The following is a 14,524-nucleotide window of genomic DNA, read 5'->3' as shown; positions in this document are numbered from 1 at the left end:
TACTCTGCCACATGCAGTAAACAGCTTTGTGCACAGATAGAGAGTGAAGTTACAGAGCTCACTGTGGAGGAGTTCTAAGAGACACAAATAGGGACTACCCAGTGTTAGAGGCTGTGCTTGATGAGATAAGGCAATTCCGAGTCGGAAGCTCTGGGCTCCATTACAGAATCACAGCTTTTTGGATGTCTTGCTTTGGCTGCTTCCCCTGAAGTCAACAGTTTATGCAGTCAGCTTGTTTTCCATGGCTTTGGCAGAGGCAGGTTTTCACACCTGTTCAAATTAGAAATTCAGGGTCTAAAGTTAATCAACTGCCATGTACAGGTGCTTTTCAAAACGGAGCCATTCTGCAACAGAAGGTCCTTTTCCTTCTTCTTTTCTGAGCTGTCCTACCTATTCAAATTATAAAAGCACTTAGGGGGAGAGAGAGACTCCATCCTAGTGTGCAGCATCCAGATGAGAGGCTTTGTGAGGGCATCACAGCTCAGTGGCAACACAGGATGAAGATGATGAAGCTTGGGAGAAGTGTAAAACCATGTCACCAATGCCATCACAGCAGAGCTACATGGATGGCGTTGGGCTGTGTAGGAGGTTTGTGCCAGGACCACTTCCACCTCCTTGCTCTACTGGAGAGGCTGTGGGAGAAAGGCAGTGGGGTTATGAGAGGCCTCTTTGGATGTGTTTCCATTGGAAGTGAGATTACAAATTTCTGCAGAGTTGGCACAGCCTCTAGGCTGAGCCTCCAAGGCAGCATTCAGCTACACCAGTTTTAGGTGTTCTGTGGCCACCGTCACTGCTGCAGAAGTAGTGAGAGCAGACAGTGAGAGCCAGCTGATCTTGGCTGGGCCTCACCCAACTCCTGTGTCATTCCCACCCATCTCAGTGTGTTTTGGTTTGTGCCTCTTCTCCCAGTTAAGGGCAGAGCTTCTCGTTTGTTTTTTGCAATGCTTCTATTCTTCTACCCTGTTGTATGGTCAGGTGGGATACTGCTGAGCAGAGAACACAGCCAGGGGTGGTCTCGTGCAGGGTGGAAAAGGAAGAATGCAGACACAGTGGGGAGAGTGGGTGCTCCTGGCACTGGCATAAATGGGAGATGCACCCACACATGGTGCTGGGAGATGCACCCACACATGGTGCTGGCCACAGCTGGTGCCTCCTGTGCTCACAGCACGGCTTCTCCATTCAGCATGGCTTCCTCCCCTTCCTTCTCACCGACTAAGCTTGAAAGATGGTGGTGAGGAAAATTTTTGTAAAGGTAGTAACAATTAATTCTTGCTTAACTGCTTTGTGTGATCAGCTTTTGCTGCCTTATTGATGCTGATCTGTGCATCATGGTAACAGGCTGGCTTTGCTGTGCCCCTGGGTACAGGCTGACTCATACCAGCTTTGCTTTAACGTAATGCAGCAGGGACAGATGAAGAAAGTAGGAAGCTGTTGAGATGTCACTTGGGAGCCCCAAAAAGCCAACTGTGTCATGGGTCACAACAAAAGAAGTGTGGCCAGGAGGTGAAGGGAGGTGATTCTGCCCCTCTGCTCTGTTCTGGTGAGACCCCATCTGCAGTGCTGTGTTCAGCTCTGGGATCCCCAGCATCAGTTAGTTGGAGTGAGTCCAGAGGAGCACATGAAGTTGATCTGAGAGCTGGAGCACCTCTCTTATGAAGACAGGCTGAGAGAGTTGGGGCTGCTCAGCCTGGAAAAGAAATGGCTCTGAGGAGACCTTAGAGCCCTTCCAGGACAGAAAGCTGCAGAAGGACTTCTCACAAGGGTGTGTAGTGATGGACGAGGGAGGATGACCTTAAGCTTAGGGAGGGTAAGTTTAAATTTGATATTAGGAAGGAATTCTTTGCTGTGAGGGTGGTGAGACACTGGAAGAGGATGCCCAGAAAAGCTGTGGATGAGCTATCCCTGGAAGTGTTCAAGGCCAGGTTAAATGGGTCATTAAGAAATGTGGTCTAGAAGGGAGATGTCCCTTCACCCACAGCAAGGGTGTTGGAACTGGGTGATTTTTTAAGGTTCCTTCCAACCAAATCATCCTATGATAGTGCAGCCCCATCTGATGCTGCAGCTGAAGTGGTGTGAGGAAAAGGGATCGTTAATCTGCCAGCACTGTTGGTTTTGTGTCCTGCTGCCATTGCAGGGTCCCTGTCTGCATGCACGGCAGGCCCCCTCAATGCACATGAAATCAAGGTGGGCATCCTTATCCTCACCCTGCTGCCCTGCCTGCACTTTGTCTTCCAGTTCTGGAGATAGGTGTTTGTGGCTGCATTTCTCTTCACAGAGAAAAGCAAGGCACAACTTCCCAAGGATATTTCTGGAAATCGCAGTGAGGAACCTCAGAGAAAGAAAAAACAATTCTTACCTCAATTGCTGCTCCTCTTGTTCACAAGTGGGGAATGTATTGTAGATTATTTACCTGAAGGGAATTAGTAATTGGATTCTGGTGTGAGTGTTTTGATTCACTGACCAACTGAAACCAGGTGTGTGTGTTGGGACTGTCAGCTGGCAGCCACAAGATTCTGGGCAGTTGAGTGCAGTTGAATGCTTGTGCAGATTCAGTTTAGATGTAGTGTAATGTAGACAATAGAATAATATAGTATGTATATAATGTAATATATATAATAGAATAATATAGTATAAATAAAGTAATTATTTAGCTTTCTGATATCCATGGAGTCAGATGCATCATTTCTCCCCTTCATTGGGGATTGCCCTGCTTTTACTATAGGTGTTTCCTTCCACCATGCAGCTTGTATGATCCTCACCCCTTTTCCTAAGCAGAGCTGTGCAAACAGGACCCTTTCTTGCCTTTTCTCATTTTATCTGTCCCAGGTAGGAGTTGTGGGTCATAGGCTGACTGTGCAATTCCACAGCATTCAGCAGTGAGAGGGGTCAAGGGAGCTGCAGTGCTCTTGATTGATACTGAGGACAGGGTTCTTCTTTCAAAATAATTTTGCAGAGGCATTTCTAGGAAGGGGCATTTGTGGGATGGTGTATTTTTAGAGAATTTTACTGCGTCCCTCAGGTGTATATGTAGTGCTCCATTTGCTGCAGCATAGAAGAGAGGTGGAGTTGGATATAGCTCTATGTTCTCACTAGTTTCCATTTGTTAGGGAACCTCTGGAGTCACAGCATGAATGCTGATCCCAGATGATTTAATCAGGAGCTGCTCTTAACTCCAGCAGCTGTTTTGTGCAGGAAACATTTCAAGAGAGAAGAAACTCACTTCTGAGGCTTAGCCAGTGAAAACAAGTGAGTTGCTACAAATGGGCACACCACCATAGAAGTTAGTGCTGTTTCTCACAATTGGAACTGGATCCTTGCGTCCTTTTTCTGCAGTGCTCCCTCAAATCACATTGTTGCTGGAATCAGGATATATCAATATGTGCGTATATTTTTTTTCCTAGCGGGACTGCTTTACGGCAATGAAGGGTCAGTCATGCCATTTATTCAGGCTATCTCCAATTTAGACTGACACACAAGCAGTTGCATGCTGATGTTAGCAGCAAGTGGGCTTTGAATATCCAGTAGACCTTAAAATAGTGGAAAGAGCACAAAATGTCCTGGGGAGCTGTTGGATGCAAATAAAATTATAGCAATAATAATGTGTGTATCCCCTGTACTTGATGGATGTGTGGACATGCTGCCCCATCTGCTGGGCTCTGCTGCAGGAGTGCCACCACAGCAAAGGTTGCTGTTGTCGCAGGGAGGAGAGCACTGTCACAGCTGAGGAGGAGGAGGCTCACAAAGGTGTGTGTGAGGGGTGCCCTGCAGTTCTCACACATTATATCACGCAGAGCCCAGCTGTATTGGAAGTAAAACACCCCAAAATGTAGAAATAGTGTAACTGTCAGCATGGCACAGGGGGAGGGAAGCTGTGCAAAGCACCCCAATTTCTGTCCTTGGTGTTTTATGTGTTAAGGACATTTTGCTGCAGCCTGTGGTGCTCCTGCCATCCCTGCTCTCAGTGATGGGTCATGGCAGCACTTCCTGACCCTCGGGGTTTGCTGGGTGGCTTTGCCCTGCAGCCAGGAGGAGTCCTTGCCTTGGGAGGGAGGCACAGCCTGGGATCACCCCCTGCACAGCTGCTCCTGTGCTCTGGGTGCAGCTGTTCATTGCCAGCTGCGTCTGGGGTTCAGCTCAGAGCTTGCAGCACCCCAGGGCAGGGCATGTGGGGAGCCTCAGCACCACCTGTTTGCTGTGACAGTGTCCCTGAAGCCAGGCCAGCTCTGAGACAAAACCTCCAGGTACAACTCTTACAGCAAAACAATAACAGTCCCTTCTTCCCAAGCTAAGAAGGCAAGGCCTGGGCATTGTTTTAGAGAAATGTAGGAAGAAAAAAAAAGAAAATAGTTGTATTTATTTTCAATAACTCATTCAGGTTGAACGGGTAAGTAGTTTTACAGTGCTGATTTATGGGCTGTTGCAAAATGCAAGAGCTGCTCAGGATTGCAAATTTCATTGATCTTGACTCCAAGAATTTCAGTACAGTAATGTTTTATATAGTTTCTTCTCTCCCCAGTCCTACCATTTGAAGTAATAAGGATGATTTGCCTTTATGCAGCCCAAGAGGAGACGCAAGTCAATGCTGGGAAGAGAACCTGGGCATCCTGATTTACAGAGCCAGGTCTGCTCCTTTCAGAGGGGAAGCCTTTCTTTACAGAAAAAAAATGCCCCGTCTCCATGAGTAACAGTCCCTGCTATATCCTGCAGTTAGCAGGCAGTCTCTGCAGGCTCATTTGTCTCATTGCCACTCTAAGGACACTTGACCATGCCTGGTTCATGGCCCCACCAGCATAAAGCAGCCTGCTGGTTCCAGTTTGCCCTGATCAGGGTGTGATGGGTCATTATGCTCCTTCCTTGTCAGGGTGTGAGGCTTCCAACAGTGGTTTGGTCTTTGAAAAGGAGCCTCAGCACTGCCTGTGGTAGCAGCTATAGTGTGTGATACTTTTGAAAGATCTCTATGTTTTTAGATGATGAACACTCTCCAGATATTTGGGATTGGGGTTCTTCTGAACAAATGCTTGTGTTCTGGGTAGCTTCACCACCTTTTCCTAGCCCAATTCATTCTCTTCCTCCAGAAGTAGCACTCTGTCATATGGGTGTTTGGCATACTGCAGGAGGAGCAGTGCAGCTTGCATTTACATTTATGTGTAAACCCACCAGAAAACATTTCTATTCTTACTGGCCCAGATTCCTCCTGCCCATGACTAACCATTGCTGAGCCACAGGAGTTAGCATCACTGCCTTTAAGTGCTTCAGGCTGTCTTCTCAAAGGTTTATCTCTGCTTTTTTTAATTAAGTATGAATTTGGGGGCAAGCTACATCCCACTGTCTATTTAGGGAAGAATAAATGCCAGAAATCCTGCTTTGGGCCTGTGAAGTCAGTTCAGAAGAATTCAGAAGAATTGGGCTCAAAGAGCATATTGTATTCTGTTTCTCCTCTCAGTCTGAGTTCTTCTAATATCTACAAATGGGAGAGGCTTTGCAGTGTCGTCTCTGGTGAGCCTGTGTGTGATGTGCTGAGACACTGCTCCCAAGGACTGCTGCAGGCAGCACACCCCTCTCCTGTTTGACTCATTTTGGGCTCTCAGACGTCAGGCTGCCCTAGCAAATGCCTCCCAGCAGCTCCAAGAGAGGCACTGGGAAGTGTGCCACGCTGTGCTGTGCCTTGTCAGCGTGGGGAGCAGGAGATGCAGTGACAGCAGCCTCCCCGTGTGTCTCAGTTGGCTCTGACAGCGCAGGTTGCTCCCAGGTTTGCTGACACCCTGGCACGGTGCTTTGCTTGCACTCAGTCCCTGCCTGCCTGTGCATCCTGATGGGTAGGAGGAATGGAGTGGAGAGGAGTCCTTGGAAGAGAAATGGGTTTGGACTGTGCTTTTTGTGGTGAAATTGTTTGCTAATGACAAGAATATTTTTTAAAAGAAAGTAATTAAAGAAAAAAGCTGTATACAGCTTTGTCTCATGCTGGCTGTTTTCTGTGTCAGTCCAAGTCTGCTGTGAGCCACACTGAGCCACTGGCTGTTGTTGAGCTGTGCTTGGGGTTTGCACCTGAGCACTGCCTGGGAATACAAGATAACCTGCTGCTACCTGTTCCTTACTGTTCCTTCTGCCCCCTAGGGTCCAGTACTAAACTTCACTATCAACAGTCTTTCTCTGTCACTTAATACTGCTTGTACTCATTGTGTATCCTGGTGTGCACAGCTGTCACACGAATCCATCACAGGCAAGACAGTCCTCACTTCTGCAACCCACAGTCCAGCTTCTTCTGGCAGGGAACATGACCCACAGCTCTAAGGGGGGATTGATGTTTGATTTCTTTTTTTTTTCCTCCTATTTCAGCACATCTATTTCCATCTTCCCTATCATTGTGTGTGGATGCACACACACCTCTGGCATTGTTGTCATCCAAATTTTGTCTTCCTACATAAGACTTTTGTGGTAAATTTTCTTGGAGCTCTGTAGGAAGCCTAGTTTTATGCAGGAATATCCTATTCTATTGTCCTGATGAGAGATAAATAGCTTGGCATAAACGTAGGAGGTGTACAAATGAAAACAGAAGTTTCCAGGTTCTTTAGAAATGAACTCAATGTTCTTGCTCTGTTTTATAAAAGCTCAGTTTGCTTTCATTGAGAACACTACAATTTTGTCTCTGATTTTAATGGGGACAGAACCAAGGGCTGTGGGGAGCACGGGCAGAGCTGTTTTCCCCCTGCAGACTTGCAAGCCTAAGGCGCCTTGTTCTTCCTGGCCGCAGAGCGCTGCGATGACTGGGGTGTGGACACCATGAAGCAGATCCAGATTTATGATGGGGAACCTGCCAAGATCAAATGCCCACTTTTTGAGACCTTCTTGAAGTACAATTACAGCACAGCCCATTCTGCTGGCCTAACCCTGATCTGGTACCGGATCGCGCAGGACCGGGATCTGGAGGAGCCCATTAATTATCGTCTCCCTGACAATCACATCAGTAAGGACAAAGACACCCTTTGGTTCTGGCCTGCACTTCTCAATGACACTGGGAATTACACCTGCATGCTCAGGTAGGTCGTGTGGTGCGGTTTCTGTACATCTTCAGTACAATCAAAGGACTTTAGTGGAGGTGGGGAAACGATGCTGTTAGCACCAGAACTTCCTGTGGGGAGACTACCATTTACAAAAGCATTAATGGGAAAAGAATGTTGCAATTATAGGACTGCTCAGTGCTGAGCCAATTTACATGGCAATAATGCTTGGAGCCTTGCAGACACTAATGAGCGTGCCTCTCCTTGCTGCAAGTGTCCGTGAAAATATTATTGCTGAGCCCATGGCAAAATCCACAGGCACTCACCATTAAGAAGTGATCTGCATGTCTAGAGTAAAAATAGCTTCAGATGCAGGGGTAATGTTTTGACTGCACGCTAATTTGGCAAAGATTCATGAGATTCAGACTTCTAGGAAATTAAAAGTGTCTCTAACTGTGGTGCAGAATGAACGTAGCATCTGCTATGCGTAAGAGCTCTTTTTGGTCTTCCTCATGTCGTCTTTTGTCTGTGTCTTTGACCTTATGATCTGCTTTAGCAGCAGGAGAGTAGATGTTGCTTGTTAGTCATCTTTATAGGCTTTTGTGAGCTTGTGTGGCCACCTCTGGTAGGGTTTTCTTTCCCATTTACAAATGAGTCAGCTAAGGCTGTACGTACCTGATCAGCCCTATGATGCTTGTTATTGCAGATGTAATTTTTATTTCATTCCATTCCACTGCTGTAGGAATAAACAAGATTCAACTAATCAGCCCTGTTCTTGCCCACCCGTAGGAACACAACCTACTGCAGCAAAGTTGCTTTTCCCTTGGAAGTTGTTCCAAAAGACCAGAACTCTTGTGTGAGCCATTCCATAAAACCCACTGAGGAGATGTTCTACTTGGAGCATGCCAATCAGAAGATCACATGCCCAGATATCGATGGGTTTTACCCTGCCAGTGTGACACCAACTGTCAAGTGGTACCTGGTAAGAAGAACTTGCTTGGGCAGCAGGGAGATGCAGTGGTGTGTGTGAAAAATCACTGGTTGGCATGGCAGTCATGGAACTGCATTTCAGAGTCTCCCCAGTGATGATACTGTTAATGAAGCTTTACTAATTTTAAGAGCTCTGCTTCCATTTGGTTCAAGGGTAAAACTGCTCTTGGAAAGAAATTGAGAGCTAACACTGAAGCTTTTTTGACCAGTGTGCACAAGTGAAAAATACTCCTAGCAAGGATTTAGGTGGCTGAATTCAATTATGGGCAGTGTGACTGACCTGCTGTGTGAGAGCCTCTCACTTTACTGTAAAGGAAACTGTCATTCATATTCCCTCTTTTTCAAAAAAACCCACCTGTTAATGAAAATTGCATCCTTTCTAAAATCCTCTGAGGTCAGGAAGTGAAGTAGTACATCAGGCTGTGCAAGACAATGGGTGTCCTGTTTGACACAATTCAGCAAACCTCTTTTCTGAAGACTGATACATCTCTACCTCACCCTCCATACTTTTCTGATTATTAGACTGTCTCCAGCCATCCTCAGGCTCTTGCCTACAGAATTACTGCTCAATTTTCTTAAATTAGATTTCACTCTTTCTCTCTAGGTGGATGCCTTTAGTCAGTGGAGAACAAGAAGTCTCAGGGGATGTAGAGTCTGAGAGTTATGGGAATAAGTTCTTCAATAACATTCTATAAAGTACTTTTGTATTTCTAGACAGAAGATTTTGTATAAATGAATTTATTAATAATAAGGGAAATTGTAAACAAATGTATCTGCTGATTTAAAAAAGAAATTAAAAAGACCCAAAAGGAAAACCCCACCTCTAAAACCGTACAGGAAAAACTTCCTCAAGAGGAGCCATTTCACTCCAGTAGTTTAAATGCTTTACTTGTATCATTCATTGAAATTCACATCTCGGCAATCAATTAGCAGAATGAAACAAAAAGCCCCTTGGAAGTAATTTTTCAGGCAGCAAGTCATCCCATGCCTAATAAAAATCATTAGAAATGGTATATGACCCCTGTCCTAAACTACCCCATTAGGATGTATCAGATTTGGAAATGTACCATTCAAAAATAATCTCTTAGAAAATGTGCACATCTTTGGGTTTTATGACAATCAAGATGTTATCTGCATAACCTCTTTCTGAGAAGGGATCTCCAGCTTGGTATTTTGGCAGTTTTCCTTCCCTGCCTGACAGAAAGAGAGGAGTTATTAAGGTTTATGTACTATAGATTCTCGTTTGCTATTTGCAAATTCTGGGGCCTCATCCTCAGCTGAAGGCAGCCAGGAGAGCTTGATTAGTCCCGAAAGATGGACATCAATGGGGTACATGTCCTTTAGTCCTGGTATCCATTTGTTATTAAGTCATAATTTTCTTCTTATCACTTTTTACTTTGTTCTTCACTCTGCTGAGGTGCTCACTTTGATTGCCAAGGTACTTCTGGATCAGAGATCTCTCCTTTATAAAATTGCCTGTGTTTAAAGTGGGATAAAGTTATTGGGGTGATCTGCTTCACCACTTAATTTTCAAGGTGAACATAGCAGTCTATACTCCAACATGCTCGAAGTTCATGATATTTAGATCTGACCTACATCATGATCCCAAGTGTCACATTAATAGTTTAAATCAGATCTTTGTAGAAGCATTTAAACCAATATCTGCACTTTTGAGTCCCAAACTCAAGTATTTTTCTGCCTGACTCCAGAACTGCAACTCGGTGGATGGCTTCTATGAGCGATATCCCCAGGGGCCCAGGCTTGTCATTGGCATTGTCCGCAGTGCCTACAAAGGGAATTACACTTGCATTGTGACATTCAAGGACCATGGAAGAACCTATAATCTCACCAGAACCGTAAAGATGAAGGTGGTGGGTAAGAATAACTTTAAAATGTGTAAAATGCATGTGGGTAACTGCAGAAGTGGCAAAAACAGCTGGAAGAGTTTGTTGCAGGATCCATTTGTGGTTGTAGTCAATCTGTGTTACCCAGCTGACCTGATGGTTTTTTCTTGCTGGGGTCAGACTTGTGTGGCTGTCCAGAACATACTGCAGTAGATGTCTCTCCTACCACCTTGTCAAATGCCCCAAACACAGAGAGTGGCCAGCCTCAGGCTGGTGAGGTTCAGCCCATGAGATGGCCAGGGGTACCCTCTGCTGGCATGTGAATGCATAACCTTGGCACTCCTGCTTGTGGTCTCCTGTACCCTTTGCTCATCACTGTTTGTTGGATTGTCACTTGATAGCCAGCTTGTCTTGATCTTCTTGGCATCTCAAAGCCATTTGTGCTGGGGTTGAGACTGCCAATCAGCCAGGCAGAGCTCCAGGTGCCCACTGCTTGGACCCATCCATCCCAGGCACAGAGGCTCAGCCTACCTGCCAGGGAATTCTAGAGTTAAAAACCTAGTGAGCTGTAGGATACATTCTGAGTTCCACGGAAACAGCTTTTTTAAGGGTTGAAATAGATATTGGTGACACAAAATGAGGTTTGTATTTTGTTTTTTAGAAGCAGCAGTAAAAAGAAACTGGTACAGGTTATGCCTTGTGGGAGATGAGAAGGTTATGGAGCTTTTCTCATGTGAGAGGCCCAAACTACCTTACCTAAACTTCAGGAGAGCCTTAAAATCAGGACCTGGCGCTGAGTTTGTGGATTAGATATGTGTGTGCATAGAACTCTGCAGCAGGAATGCCTCACGAGTCGGACTGGGGAACGTGCAGTGCAGTGCGAGGGCATCGGGAGTGAGGCTGCAAGGATTCCAGGTTTTCATGAAGTCTGGGGCCCCATGGGGGCTCTCTGTTGTCTCCTGCAGGATCTCCAAACAAGGCCTTGCCACCACAGTTCACCTCTCCAAATGAGAAAGTTGTGTACGAACTGGAAGCAGGTAAAGTCCAACACTCACAGTGTGCCAGTGGGACAGCCAGGCACAAAGCTCTCCCCTTCCACTGCATCTCTGGTGCTTTCCCTCACAGAGGACTGGAGCTGCCATGGGTTGCCTGGTGGACAGTATGGGATGCTAGTTTTTGATAGAGAGCACAGCTTTAAAAGCTGATTTTTTTGCAAGATATTCAGGTGTGATGATACAGAACTGCAGCTGCAGAAGCAGATGAAAAGGGGACACTCAGCTGCTTAGGAGAATCCCTGTAGGACGTTGTTTCAGCCCTGGCCCTGGCTGTGGTTTGCTCCCATCCTCCCTCATTCACCCCTAGAGTGGCTTTAGTATTCTAGCCAATTCTTGTTCATCTCCCCTTTTCTTGGCTGATGACTTCCTAATTAATGACAGCTCTCCTCTGGTGACCTCGCATCCCTGGGTAATGGGGTACCACACCCTTTCCCTCACCCCTTCCCCCACACCATCAGTTTTGCCTAATAGCTTTTTGGAGCAATTCCCTATATCAAATGGATTGTGTCCCATTACATTGCTGTAATAAATGTGGTGGCAATGATGATGATTGGCACCAGAGTCTTCACTTTAAAGAACAGCTCTTTTGGCTCAGAAGGTCAGATTTCATCCATAGTCCTCTGTAAGATAAAATCACTTACTGATCACCAAGATATTCACACTCCCAAGTCTGATCCTGGGCAGAAGTCAAATTCCTGAAGAAGTATTTTCAAACCAAAATGCTTTTGTGGAGCTTGAGCCTTCACTTTGTGGCATCTGTCCCCTGTGCAGTGGGATTGATTAACACTGCCTGGGTTTCCAAGGAATTGGTTGGCATGGAGCATGTCCCTTTGGGTGGGTCATTTCATGCACTCAAGGAATTTGTAACACATTTGAGGAGGCAGGACATCTTTTTCTATTTATGTGTCTGTCACAAATCCTCATGTCCAGGGATGTTAAGCTGTTATTACAATTTATGTCAGAAAGTGGATGTTGGCCTCATTCTTTCCTGAAGGGACACAGAGCTTAGTCTGGTAGGATTTTGGAAAGCACCAAAGTGAGGGGGGTGCTGTTCCTGCATTGCAATACCTTTTCTCCTAGGAGATGATGGTCCATTCTTTGCAGGTGATGACCTTATCCTGCCCTGTGAGGTTTTCTTCACATTCCTGAAGGACTCCCGGACTGAGGTGTGGTGGACCATAGATGGGAGAAACACAGATGACATCACTGACCCCAAGATAAAAGTCACACAAAGGTAACATGTAATGTGAACCTTCATTTCTGATCCCCTGTGTCCTGTGTGGGTACAGGCATGTGACAGTCCTAATGGACAGTCCTAGTAGTCTCCCTGTTAATCAGAAGCCCCTGTGTCTGCACCCTGCTGTGATGAGCACCAGGACCTCCAAGGGGGAGGCCTTTAGACCTGGACAGTGTCACATCTTACAGATGGATTTGAGGGAGATTTGTTAACCAGTTCACATCATCATTTGTTCAGGTCCTAGTTGTGATGCCAACAGCTGCTGTTGTTATGGGACTTAAAAAACAGGGGCTGACAATTCTATTTAGAGGAGTGTTCCCAAATAGCATAGGGTATAAAAGGGTTTCAGAAAAACAGAGGCTGAAAACAAAACTGTAATATTATACATAGTATTGATTAGGAAGAATAGATATTGAATCACATAAAGAACCCAAATGAGGATCAAAGTCCCATTTGCTGGATGCTAAGTTACAAGTGGAAGGCAGTCACTGCCCCAGCTGATTTGCAAAAACCAATGTAGAAAAAAGAAAGGCAAAAGGAAATACTGTATCCTCATTTTGCAGACTGTCAGTTCAGGCAGAGAGAGACAAAGTGACTCATCCAGGACTGCATAGGGAATGTGATGTGAGCTGTGAATCTTGAGTTCATGAGACCTTCTTGTTTATAGGCAAGAACTTCCATTTCCTCTAAAAGGCAATGTGGCACAGCTGCAATGAGAAAATTATGAGCGGTAAAATAAATATTAAGGAAAATCAGATAAAGGAATAGCTGCAGCTGTATTGCAATCTGAAGTGTATATTGATTTATAAATATCAAGTAATGTGTTTTGGCCTTTTTAAAGGAAGAGGTTATATCAGGGAAAGGAATATCTGTCACTAAAAACTTGCTGCACTTTCACATGTGTAATGCTCTAGTTATTCTCTTACAGTGAAACTACCAGAGATTTTGAAGACAAGACTCTGGTGAGGACTCTGACAGTGGCAAAAGCCACGGCGGAGGAGCTGAAGCGGAATTACACTTGCCATGCCCGGAACGCCAAGGGCGAGGAGCGCAGCCAGGCCGTGGTGCGCATGAAAGGTGCGGAGCCTGCGGGGCTGGGTGTGCTGGGGGCTCTGCTGCTGCCTTCAGCCTTGCCCTGAAAAACAGCAAGGGAGTGTCCTAGGGTGACGGTATGATGTTTGTATCCCCATTTGTGTGTGCTGTTTATGCTGGATATCATGTTCTGTGCCTTCAAGACTGGCTCTGAAGAGTGAAAGTTTTGCTTTGGTTTCTTATCAGCCGCTCCCCCATTGCTGGCGGGACACACAGGGCAGTACATGGTGCTACTTTTGCTTTTTTGCTTTTGCTTTTTGCTTTGCTCTCACTCTTGCTTCTGCTTTGCTTCTGCTTGCTCTTGCTTCTGCTCATTAGCTGGTTTAGCTAAACAGTCCAAATTTCTTCCTGGACTGTTTCTCCTTTCCTTTTACTTGGACCTACTTGAACCTGCTCTGGAATGGGACCTGGGAACACTGAGAGTTTGCACCTTGTGGCTGCAGCAGCTGCCCCAGCGCCGGAGGGACTGAGAACAGAGCAACCACCCCCAAGAGAGACTTTCTGAATTTGTCATCTTTTTCAGAGCGGTGAAAGAGTGGTGTCATCTGGTATTGTTCCTTTTGTGTGCTGGGGGGTGCTGTGCCTGTTAAATAAAGAGGTTCTTCCCACTTCTCTCCGAGGAATTGTTCCCGAACCAGTTGGGGAGAGGGACCACATGGGTTTGCTTTCTGGAGGGGCCCTCCTTTGGAGATTCTCTCCCAAATTTGCCCTAAACCAGGACAGGGAGCAAAGAGTTCCATCAGGCCTTTCTGCCTAACACAGTCTGTTCTGTAGGCACTGCTGGCATACTGCTACATTTCTCAGAGGCAGGGAACAAAGGGCCCCCCCATGGGCAAGTTCGTGGGTAGGGAAAGGACAGATCTGTTGTCCTTATCCCATCCCTGTACTGTTGAGTTTGTGAGGTTTCCAGGACAAGGTGAGAGATGAGAATCTGACTCCATGTTCTCAGAAGGCTGATTTATTATTTTATGATATGTTATTATATTAAAGAAATGATACAGACAGAAGGTTTAACAAGAATGAATAACAAAAACTTGTGACTGACTCCTCAGAGTCCAACACAGCTGATGGTGATTGGTCATTAACTAAAAACAATTCACATGAAACCAATCCAACATGCACCTGTTGGTAAATGATCTCCAGCCACATTCCAAAGCAGCAAAACAGGGAGAAGCAAATGAGATAATATTGTTTTTTCTCTGAGGCTTCTCATCTTGTCAGGAGAAGAAATCCTGGCAAAGGTATTTTTCAGAAGATATGACAGTGACACTATCACAACTGAAGCTGAGGGCACAGGCTGCTTGAAAT

General features: G+C 45.7%; 1 protein-coding gene across 3 annotated transcripts in view; it reads left to right on the top strand.

Moving 5' to 3' along the window:
- IL1RAP (interleukin 1 receptor accessory protein) overlaps window positions 1-14,524 on the top strand; it is a 50,329-nt gene that overhangs the window by 21,401 nt on the left and 14,404 nt on the right. For all 3 annotated transcript variants that reach the window (XM_064721111.1, XM_064721112.1, XM_064721114.1), the window contains exons 3-8: window positions 6,752-7,037; window positions 7,788-7,980; window positions 9,698-9,863; window positions 10,798-10,869; window positions 11,992-12,121; window positions 13,053-13,201. In XM_064721111.1, coding sequence (XP_064577181.1) covers window positions 6,752-7,037; window positions 7,788-7,980; window positions 9,698-9,863; window positions 10,798-10,869; window positions 11,992-12,121; window positions 13,053-13,201 — 996 coding nt within the window. The remainder of the gene's footprint in view (window positions 1-6,751; window positions 7,038-7,787; window positions 7,981-9,697; window positions 9,864-10,797; window positions 10,870-11,991; window positions 12,122-13,052; window positions 13,202-14,524) is intronic.

Source organism: Zonotrichia leucophrys, chromosome 9 (genome assembly GCF_028769735.1).
Source record: "Zonotrichia leucophrys gambelii isolate GWCS_2022_RI chromosome 9, RI_Zleu_2.0, whole genome shotgun sequence".
In the NCBI taxonomy this organism is placed as follows: Eukaryota; Metazoa; Chordata; class Aves; order Passeriformes; family Passerellidae; genus Zonotrichia; species Zonotrichia leucophrys.
The sequence above is the reverse complement of the archived record's forward strand: the minus strand, read 5'-3'. Positions and strand labels throughout refer to the sequence as shown.